The sequence below is a fragment of the Halyomorpha halys genome, unplaced genomic scaffold (assembly GCF_000696795.3).
Source record: "Halyomorpha halys isolate HHAL.00 unplaced genomic scaffold, Hhal_1.1 Scaffold1583.1, whole genome shotgun sequence".
NCBI lineage: Eukaryota > Metazoa > Arthropoda > Insecta > Hemiptera > Pentatomidae > Halyomorpha > Halyomorpha halys.
This window is the reverse complement of record NW_027113737.1, coordinates 330,203-342,108: the sequence shown is the minus strand read 5'-3', so window position 1 is coordinate 342,108 and position 11,906 is coordinate 330,203. Positions and strand designations below refer to the sequence as shown.

Sequence of the window (11,906 nt, the reverse complement as noted above, 5' to 3'; positions counted from 1 at the left end):
TATATATATAAAATTATTTTAACTGTATCCAGAAATAAAACTTTCAATAGCTGCTATTCATAACATTTTTTTTGTGAATTTAAGAACAATTAATAGAAGAGAAGTACTTGCAGAACCCATGTTTTTCATCCAAGTATGAGTTACCTTGTTATGTTTCACAATAATTTAAGCACTTGTTTGGTTATAAAACATGGTTTATGAAATTTAGTCAGGTTTGAAAATTTTTTACCTTGTAAACATGTTTTAACGTGACACTAGCTTCACTGCTATATGTACACAAGATCTAGTACAACAATGGTGTCACGACTGTAGATACTAACTATCATGACAGTCATGAGTCTATGGCAGGGTCTAAAACAGTTAATGCAATGATTGTAAACTAGCTCCGATAATATACTTTATCTCCAATATTAGTGAACTTTAAGTATTATTTCTGAAATATATATTGCTTTATTTCAATGAATGATTATTTCTCAAAATAATTACGTCTTCTTCTTATTTTGCTTCTCCCCATACTGCCTAATCAGTTTAGGGAAGCGTTCAGCCACAGACTCGACCATTCTCTAATATCAAGCTAGGTTCCTGGCCCGACGAAGATCCTTTCCTCTTGTTCTGCAAAGCCTGTCGACATACACGAGGTAGAACATCTTTGGTCATCCACGAGGCCTTCTGTCATGTGGTATGTACTCCCATGTCTTTAGGGGGTCCCTATGTTGCTCCATTCTAATGACGTAGCCAAATCATTTCAACTGCTGTGTCTGCAGAACCTCCTTCACTGAGGCAATCTCCAGTTCCTGTTGTACCCTCTCATTTAGGATATGATCTCTCCTCGTCTTCCCCACCGTTCTTCGCAGAAACTTCATTTCTGTAGCAGTGACTCTACTCTCCTGCTGGTCCGTCAATATCCAGCTTTCAGCTCTATACAAGAGTATCAGCAAGTATACAGACTTGTAGATATGGAGCATGACATTCCTACCTACCTCATGTATATACATATATATATACATATATACACTTGTAATATCTTGCTTTTGCTGGTGAAATAATTACTTCAAGAAATTAATATACGCAGTAGTTTGATTGAGATTATTTCATCAAATAATCAGTATTTCATGAAATAACCCTTAAATTTATTTGTTAAATGCATTATTTAAAAAGTTTCTTGGACTACCCTAATGAACTGATATATAATGTGGTTATAGAAAACAACCTCAGTGATTTGACTAAGTGGATGTAAAACACGGTAACTGCAGTAAATACCACTTTCACTTTAACATAAATTTATATTTTGCAGAATGTAACGGAACATTTGTAAGTTGATTTCGAGTTATGTATTGTGTATATGTTTTACCTAGTCCATTTACCATATATTTAACCCATAGCTGGAGAATAAAAAGTTAAAAATTTACTTAGTTTAAAGTTAAGTAGCTTAAATGACAAAGAGGTTGTAAAACTTGGTAATTACAATAGATACCATGTTTTACTTCAAAACAGATCTAGAAGTACAAACATCTTTTCTTGTTTTTTTTTTTTAAGAGTAATTTTGATCTGATTTGTTTTGCGCTCATACATGAAATATTGGTCCTGTCACCAAAAAGAGCTCTTTTCAAAACTATTACTGATTGAAAATATTGTATTTAATTTTCTTATCATTTAAAAACAGATTGTGTTGGGTGGCTATGTTTGTCATTTACCATGTTTAACCTGAACAAATTATAACTTACTGTTACTTAATGCCAATATCATTGCTTAAAAAAAATTCCTGCACATTCTTTTAAAAATCTGTGAAATAAACTTTAAGGGATCAGATATCAACGAAATCTTCAATTTGCAAAAATGTCAGCTACCATGTTTTACGACTGAATGCCTCAATTTATATGTTTCAAAAATAAAATTAAAAATATGCTTAATATAACCTGTTATATTTTATTGGTTCTTTGTGTAATTTAATTTTTTTGTAATTTTACGATTACATGTTTTATATTATTTTAATTATAGGCTGTTATTTAAAAAACACTTATATTATACAATAAGTATGTCATCAATGTTATGTAAAAAAGGGCAAACAAAACAAATTTGATATTTTCAATTTTTTTTTTTTAATGGGCATTTTATACTGATCATTGATATTAACTAGTTTAACTATGTGAGATAAATTATACATGTTCCAGATTCTCAACAATGTGAACACATGTTTCTCTTCCAAAAACAATTTTGCAGTCCAGGTAGAGTACTAAATATAGTCTTCTGAACTTTGTTAAGTTCACTGTTTTTTACAACACCAATGATTGTGTATAAAGTGGCCCATTATTTAAATTACTATATAGGAAAAAGATCAAATAAATTAAGCTATTACAATAACAAAAACAATGCATATTGAAAGTAATAATCCTTTTCAATGAAAAATTAAGGAATAATAGCTTTTAACTAATCAACAAATTGTGCAAAATGAATCATTGATTTAAGTATAGTTCTTTTTTTTTAATTAAACTTTTTTTCATAATAATGATCAAAGTTTCTTTTTAAACAAAAAGCATCATTCAAAAATTAAAGTTGAATTTCTCTAAATAAACTTATTTTATTATTATTTTTGAATTTATAAGTTTGTATAATATACAATTAAATGTTACATATGATACTTGTTTTGTTTTTTTCTCCAAGATATCCCAATGTTTCATTAATTTAGCGGTCTTTATTGCTGAAACAGTAGACTAATTTACAAAATATATCTTGATACTCAATGTTTGTTAAAAAATAGTGTGTCAGCAGTATCATATGGGTGATGAGACTCGCTTAAAATCAAACCTGACAAGTTGGTAATTCTTAATATAATAATTTTATTAACCTTGAGCACTAAGACAGGCTAGGCATAACCGGCAACCTTTCTTCCAAAGTTACAGTGACCGAAGAGCACTGAATAGGTGTTGTTGCCATGTAATCCAGATCTAAGATCCCTGAATTTTATCGTTCCCGGTAGCATTCAATTAAACCTGTCTTAATGCTCAACGTAAACAATTCGAAAATCATTTGATATAATATTTTCAGTTCATTAATAAAGTAGTTGTAACACATATTAATTTATTATTTATAATATAAACTATTCATAAAAATAAAAATCTTTAAACCTGAATATTTCCTAATCAAAGTGTTTACAGACAGATATTCAAAGAGATTTTTTTTCTTATTTTGAGATCATTAATTCATAGTTTCAGATAAGACAGTTAACCCTGAAACACCCAGTATAAGAGAATCTGTGGTAAATAACCATAGAAGAAATTTATAGCACCAATCCCATAAAAAAAATATCCAATCCAAATATACAGATACTGATGAACAAGCAGAATTTAAAGTAATATCTTCCCAATCAATAATGAAATAATAATTATAAAACAAATAGATATAAATTTTAAACCTAAAAAAAAAAAAAATAAAATATGAATATTTATACTACTAATAGTGGATTGAAAGAAAGTGTATTCACCAGTAATTCCTAAAATTATAATTCTTTAATTAAGCTATTATAAATTCTTTTAAAAATTAAATCCAATATATAAAACTTTAATTTGATAAAAGAATACAAAAAAAAAAAAAAAAATAGTGCATATTCAGTATACTAATATAATTCATAAAAGATAAACTTTAATATAACCGTCCTAGGTAATAGAAAATAAATAAATTATAGTGGGTGAATATGGTTGGTTCATATTATTGCAGGAAATTAATATACTCTCCAGTAATGTACTGTATGCACTATACCTGAAACCTTGGAATATTCCATAAATCCTTCTTCAGTAGCTTACTTTAACACAACCTTGTGGCCTATGAGTTATAAAAAAAGTAATAAAAATTCAATATAATGCAAAATTAGTGTCAAATTACATGGTACGGTGTCAAATATCCTATGATGTTTTGTAATATTTAAAGAATATAATATTCCTATTTAAGTTAAATTTATATTTATTATAACTGATAAAATTGGCAAGTCCAAGTAATATTTATATAATATTATATATTTATAATATATTATATTATACTTATACAAGGTAATATAATATTTACAATTAATATGAAAATTACATGTCAAAAATCACTTATGACTGATTTTGGGTTTGGTAAATATATTTTTTTTGTATAATTCAATAGTGTTTTCTGAAAATTATATCTTTGTCAACTTATCTTAGTTTTCTAATTATAATTTGAAATTAATCCTTTGAGATATATGTTCACAGTTGTTGATATAATAATATTGTAAATATTTTTGACATATGTTCTTTTGGTTTATGGGTAAATTAATACCTCACCAGAAATCACAACATATGAGTGAAAGGGTATACTAATACCACACAAGGTTGGCTGTTCGAAAATTGATTCATCAAATATGTTAAAGAGTTATAAAATATTATTAGACTGTTTTATAATATATTTATAAAATAAGGTAAGATTTTATTATTTATTTATTTTTTTAATGAAATTATTTTATTAAGGTGACCCAGAAAAAATATTTTGTCCTAATGGAAGTAAATAATCTTTAATTGCATATTAGATGTCTACTCAATTTAGTGTTAAGAACACTCAGCATAAAATGTCTTCTGTTTTGAAGGAAGTTGTTAAGTTTTTTAATTTTAGTTTTTGTGCAAGTAACAAAGAGACAAATAACAGCAGTTATACCTACATTGATATAGGCCTTCCGAGAAAAAGGTATCTCACTGTTATTTTAAAGGTCCTCTCAACTTGTCTGATAGGGAACTCCTCCAGATTATAAGTATATATATTGAATGATATCAGGGAAATAAAAATGAATTTTATTTTTTAAATTTATTTATAGTGTGCTTTACTACTTCTTACAATAATTATAATACACTTAGTTTGTATTTCTGGTCTGTCTTCAGTAATTTAATTCAGTTTAATTTTCCATTGTCCAGATTGTTGAATATTCATTATGTGAAGTAAGATGGTGAACACCCAGATCGGAGAATGAAGCTTTAATCTAGAGTTGGCTTAGTACAGGATTCTTAGTTATTGGGTTTTCTAGTTACTTATGGAAGGAATAGAGACGCAATTGGAAAATGTTGAGCTGGCCTAGGGCATATTAATGCTAAAATTGAGCCAATCGATGAAAAATAAATAAAAGTTCAAGATAATTTTTATTGTTTGAAGAGGATGAGTTGGTAAATTGTAGCTTAAACTGTGATCTCTTTTATCACCAAGTAAATCAACAACAGCTTTTATATATTAATTACTAAATAAATAAAATCTGTTTGTCCAAATAAAAATTTTCATTTCTTCAATCATTTTTTTTTTTTACATAAACATATTACACATTGAATTAAAAGGAAATCAATATATTAATTTTAATTGCACAAATTATAGCTTAGTTATGTAAAGTATGTGCGTCGTTTGTTTGTAATCAAGGAATTAAAAGCACAAACAAAAGGAAGCACAATATTGCTGCAACTGTAAAATTTTGTGAAATTAATGCACACTCTGCATTAGATGCATTAGAAGGGAAGTGTCGCGATCGTGCAATATTTCAAATTAGTTTTTGACGGAAATATATTTACGCACGCAACCTGTACCCTTTTAGATACAATTTGTCATAGTTTTCTAAGACACCTGTTTACTTTTCTCAGGTTTCGCAATGCCTTTAAAAATGTCTATAGAATGATAACTCTAAATTTTTTAAGAACCATAATGATTTTTTCGGACTTTAGAAGTACCACAACTTAATCGACGAAATGCAGAGGCTGGATACAGTTCCTTACTCAAATACGAGTAAACATCCAGCTATCTTGATAAAGTCAAGAAATTTAACTGCAGCAACTATAACCGTATGATTAGGTATATATAAAGATATCATATTGTCACTCTAATCATTCATTATATTCTTCTGGAATATAACTTATGAATTATTGAATTTAGTTTATGGAATTCTGCTGGAGATATAAAGTTACAAGATTCCCAAAAGTCCGAGCCCCAGAAGACCAGATCTGGAACCTGACGACCCTCCAAGTAGTCTTGTCTGAACTCCACCACTACTTTTTGATACGGAATAAGAAGGAATTGTTTCTTCATCTTCTTCTGAAACGAAGCCTCCTGTCTGGGCAGAAAAATCATCAGAATCAGAAGGCAAAGTTATAATTTGTTTGACCGTTTGGATTTGTTTATTTCCATTGGAACTTGATTCACTTTTGCTTATTTGGACTGTTCCTTGGGAACTGAAGGATGGAGAGCTGAACGATATAACTTTACCGCCAGTTTCAGGGCCAGAAAAGATAGATGTCCAACCACCAGGCCCGGAGGAGGAAGAAAAACTGGTTGTGAATATTCCACTTCTCACGCTGGGTTTGCCAACAGAGTCTTCATCGATTTCCGAGTCACTATTATCTTCAGCTGAAGATAATAGTGCTGTTGATGTCGGGGAAGCAAGAACACCTAGAAATATAAGGCTGTTTGTTAATCACAATATTTTAATAGAACTAATTTAAAAACAATTACTTAAAATAAATTTAAACTTTACTTTGCTTAGATCTAAGTATATTATCAAACAAAGAATTAGTTTATAAGTGTTTACATTTCCGAGATAAATTCGTGGTGGATCCATTAAATCAATTAAAAATCTAATAAAATGCTCCATATACACATGAGAGTGGATACTAGTACATACGACATTCGAAATACCAACTGTGGCATTTATATTGAGGAGGCACATCATATTTTTTGACAGCCTTCATTACTGTACGAACCCATTATTCAGGACACTGACACCGACAGGACGGCCACAAAGATGGCAGGCACACACGAACAGACTCAGACTCGACCGTGTTCAAATAACTAAATTATTTGAATGGACATACCTGGTGAGTCCCATCACCAACATGCTGAAACAAAATACAGACAACCCCTTCCCAAATAATCAAATTTCCTCAGCCCCCTCTTAAAATGCAATACCAGAATGCAAAAAAATTGGCTAACTTCAACCCGTTTTCATCACAACTTCATCCTCACGCATCCATGGAGCTAAGATGAACAAAAAAAAAAAAGAAAAAATGCTCCATATCATATATATTTAACTTTTTAAGATTTTGCAATATATTCCATACATTTTCTTTCTCATTTTTTCCATAACTTTAATTTTAAAGAATTATTAATAAATTAAAATATTCATATTTGCTTATTTCTTTTGGATTATATATTTCTTCCTATTTTATAATTCCTATATATATAAGTTATATTTACAGACTGTGTAATATAAATCTTAATACCTAACTCCCTCTGTCAACAACTCTAGAATGAATAAATATAGGATTACTGAACAGAATAAAGTAGTCTATTATCAGCAACCACTAGTGTATTTTCTCGTTCCTTTTCCCTTTTTTTTGAGATCAGAACCCGCTATCACGTATCTGGTGCCGAAACCCGGGATCACGGATTACCGAATCAATTTTAATCACAAGAAGAAGCTTTTTTTCCAGTCTAATCTTTTTTCATTAATTAGTAGAAACTTTTTCGTTAGTATTATTTTTTTTCTCTTTTATTTTTTTCTCTATTGTTTTTGGTCGACCTTCTGAATTATGGCTAATAGCTTCATAAGAGCGCCTGTGCTGAACCTCGACAACTTCAACATGGGAAACCACACGAGACGAAGAAAGACAAAAAGAGGTCACCCTCGCTTATCACCAGGGGAATACTAACCACCGCGGTTTGAGTGAAACAGTTCGTAAACTGGCAGAGGGGAGTTATATTTACAGACTGTGTAATATAAATCTTAATACCTAATTCCCTCTGTCAACAGCTCTAGAATGTATAAATATAGGATTACTGAACAGAATAAAGTAGTCTATTATCAGCAACCGTGAGGGTATTTTCTCGTTCCTTTTGTTTTGTTTTTTTGAGATCAGAACCCTTGTATGTATATATATATATATATATATATCACATATCTTATATATATAAACTTAAGCATAGGCGAAAGCAAAATGTCAAAAAAAGAGAAGAAGGAATAAGATCTAACACGCTTGAACTGCTGTAAAATACAGGCTTTATTTATTTGTTTTTCCGATCCCTCTAAAACAGAAAAAACAATTAATTAGTGAACGCTTTATTATGTGAAAAAGGAATAAATCGTATTGGGTATTGCCTTTTACTACCTTTGGTATTAGCTTTATTGGGTTCAGTACATCTCTATATATACATACGATCAGCTGATCCTCTCAGTCAGCTGACTCACACCGTAACTTATATATATATAACTATAATTCCTTCATATTTTATCTCTTTTATCCTGTTATTTTACTTACATATTTAATTACCTACATGTATTTTTTTATTTTCCACTTTTTTCGTTACTTAATTTTAAATTTTCATTTTGTACATAAATTTATTAACTGACTTTTCATATGTATTTTATTACTTGTTCTTTCCTCTTACTTAATTTTAATATTACTTTTCTCATACAGCCTTTATCTTATAATTCTTAGACTGTACATATCTTTAACACTATTTATGTATCTATAATGTTAAGTTATTTTCTAATCCTTCTGTAATTCCACTTATTCATTATGGTTGTTAACTTGTTTTTGTTCTAGGCCTGAAATTCAGGCTGAAGCGTTGGTATTAATAAATAAGTTTTTGCTTATTTGTATTCTTCACTGTCTGCACTACCATCTTCTCCTCATTATACAAAATTATTTTTAAAAAAACTCCCTCCAGTGCATTGGCAACCAACTACGTGAATAGACACATTGTTAGGTTAAGTTTCATAGTTAATTTCATAAGTAATGTGTGCCTCAATAAATTTTAAACTTCTGTAAACCCACACAACAAAGATTAAAATACTTCCTGAAACTCCTAAAAGTGTAGACCAGTGGTTCCCAAAGTGGGCGCTACCACCCCTTGGTGGGCGCTGCAACGATTCAGGGGGCCGTGATGGCCACAGGTGCATTTGGGGGCGATAAATAACTATAAGTTGTCACGGTCAATAATATACCATAATATGCTAACGAAAATAGAGCCAAAGATTACTAAATTGGTAGCAGCACACCAAGTTGATCCTTCTCATTAAGATGATTTCGAATGTTTTAATTTTTTTGTATTATCTGCTATTATGATTACAATGAATAATTTAATAGTTTCAAAGTTCAATGTTTCTAATTTACACTTTTCTTTGCAATATTTTTCGAAAAAGGTAGAAACATTAATGCATATATATTCCCTATTCATTGCTATTAAAATTTAGAAAAATAATTACCTGGGGGCGCTATGTAATATTTTTCCTGAAAAGGGGGTGGGAGGATAAAAAAGTGTGGAACCCACTGTATGTATGTATGTATTCATCCATGTATATCTTGAATCAACAATTTTTCTTTTAGGGACAGTAGCCATACAAAGAAATAAAAAAAAAAAAATTGGCTACAGAAGTCCCCATGTTTTGCGTAGATTCGTGGAATCCTGGTGAAGTTATCTTTATTTTTGTGATAAACGAAAAAATTCAAAGACCGTCGAAGACAAAAGTTATGAACAAAAAATGTTTTTTTTTATGTTGTATGTGTAGCGGCCTCACGAAATGAAAACTTGACCATGATGTTGGGATTGAGTGGTACCCTGTAGATATCTTCCCCTCTCCCCTATATTTCAGAAAAAAACATATAAAAAATCAATTCTATACAGTGGCACCTTGGGTCGGTTTATTTTTTCGAAAAAATGTTGTCACATCCCAGAGACTTGGTTATTTGGATTCATGGGACTTAAAATCGTGTATTTCGTTGAAAAACCAAATCAAAATTTTACATCACCGCAATACTCTCCCTTACTGTATAATCCATATATAGATAAGAGTAACTAAAAAAAAAATTATTATTTAGGTTTTAGTGATCTTGGTGATCTACATTTTTTTTTTCTTAAAAGACTAAGTATATAAACAATTAAAAAAAAACAAGTTATTATTGTATTGCAGTTTTCGACAGAAATACACGTTTTGAATCCAAATAACCAAGTCTGTGTGTATGTGGTCGATCTAGTTAAAAAATGAAAAGTTTTACGAAACTTAAATAGCATATTTAAAGCGGATATAGCAGATATATATATATATATATACATATATATACATACTTGGGATGAGATAGCAACTTTTTCGCTTAAATCGACTGGTCTGAAGTGCCCCTTAATGGAATCGATTTTTCACTTTTTTTCGATTTACCACAAAACAACTACAACGATATTGATTAAACTCGGTGAATCATTGAGAAATTATGTTTATTATCTTTAATATCAGATAGGATTAATCCTCATTGAAATAGTCTAAGGGGGCTTTAATGCCGAATTTTCAAAAAAACTTCCTCCAAAGTATCTTTATTTTTGTTTATTTGAAAAAAAATAATTAGTTCTCATTGCTAGCAATAATAAACAAAGGTCAAATATAAAATTATAGGAAGATAGTCCGAATGGCTGTTAATAAAGGTATCAACATAGTAGAAGAAAACTATTTATTGTTAACCAACTTTTCGCACCATTAGCAGGGCTGTCAGATTGGAACAGAAAGGACGCCTAATGGACGCAGGCTATTCTTTCTACTTTTTGCTGACTATTCTACCCAGATTATTAATAATATTCAAATCACCCTATTTTGTTATAAGTTCATTAATTTTTAAAACTTTTAATTTTAGATCAATTTAACACTAAATATAGTTGATGGGAATGTAATTTAAATTTGAATTAGAACTAATTTAGAAAACTTAAATATTACGGGCCTCAATATATACCCTTAGTAAGTTGAATAAAAGATAGAATTATAGTAGAATCGCTTATTAATATAAAATTATTTCGGGATTAATTGAATCGATTACCATAGTGATAAAAGTCTTGAATAATAGCCGTAATTAGAAAGACCAATGTGTGCTTCATCTCGGTGAACTGTCAACCTTCACATTTGCATCTTCTTATATACACAGGTGACTTTATTCTTTTATAATGCATAATCACGAAGAACCTCTTTGAAAATATTCTATTACACGTTCTTTGTTCAATATCTAGAAATAAACACTAAGCGGAACTTCTCAGTAGCTTCAAGATAACTGACACTTTTAAATCATGTTATCTCTAAAATGCTCCAATACGAATTGTATATATGTATGTATGTATATAAACAGTATATACTCATAAATATTTACGATATATTTAAGTGTGTCTGTATAAAAATATTATTTATTAGTTTATTTGTTGTATGGAACAGAATATGAGAATTAAGTCCTTATACAATACAGATATAACTCCTTAATGCTGAAAACTTAGACTAAATTTCCCCAGTCAGTTCTCACCGTCATTAGTAACATTAAACAGAGTTGACGTGAGCTCGATCACTTACTCATGGTTACTGCATTTACCTCTCAGGCCACAATGGGACATCGTAGTACAGTATAACGACCGTATTGCAACATATCGAAGACGAAAACAACGGATCTCACTCGCTTAACTGCGACAGTCAGAGATCTCGATTTCGAGTCTCTGGAAAACAGACTGTTAAAAAAAAAATTAACAGTCTAACTAAAAGCTGTAGAATTCAATACAATATGTTCAATTTTAATAGTAGTAATCAATTTGAATTTCTAAAATTTGTACATATTTATTATTTTAATGAAATGAAAAATAGTTTATTATTCTGGGACTAAGTCCCTTTAGAACAATTATAAGATGATTTTAATTTTATAATAAGTATATTGGCCAAAAACAGTGAGGCCGCACTTAAATAAAACTTATATTAAAATTCTATATAAACAATTTTAGATAGAAAAAAACTGGTTGTCTAAATTTATGTAATTAGTGAAAAAACAAAAAGGTAGTAACAAATAATCTGTACTGTTGTATTGGATTAGATTGGTGAAGTAAAAGGTAGTTGAATAGAGGGGATTTAA

At 29.7% G+C, this 11,906-nt stretch overlaps 1 protein-coding gene across 1 annotated transcript; it reads right to left on the bottom strand.

Annotated features, from left to right (window-relative positions):
- Window positions 1–4,800: 4,800 nt before the first annotated feature.
- On the bottom strand, window positions 4,801–10,928 carry LOC106690128 (uncharacterized). Its single transcript, XM_014435450.3, has 2 exons — window positions 10,842–10,928; window positions 4,801–6,432 (listed from the first exon to the last, which is right to left on the bottom strand). Exons 1-2 carry the CDS (start codon window positions 10,897–10,899, stop codon window positions 5,948–5,950), a joined length of 543 nt encoding a protein of 180 aa, XP_014290936.1. The 5' UTR covers window positions 10,900–10,928; the 3' UTR covers window positions 4,801–5,947.
- Window positions 10,929–11,906: the final 978 nt, after the last annotated feature.

Coding starts and splice junctions, on each gene's coding strand:
- LOC106690128 (XM_014435450.3), bottom strand. CDS start 10,899: ATGAAGCACACATTGGTCTTTCTAATTACGGCTATTATTCAAGACTTT. Junction 6,433..10,841: donor TCAAGACTTTTATCACTATG/GTAATCGATTCA, acceptor TTATATTTCTAG/GTGTTCTTGCTTCCCCGACA.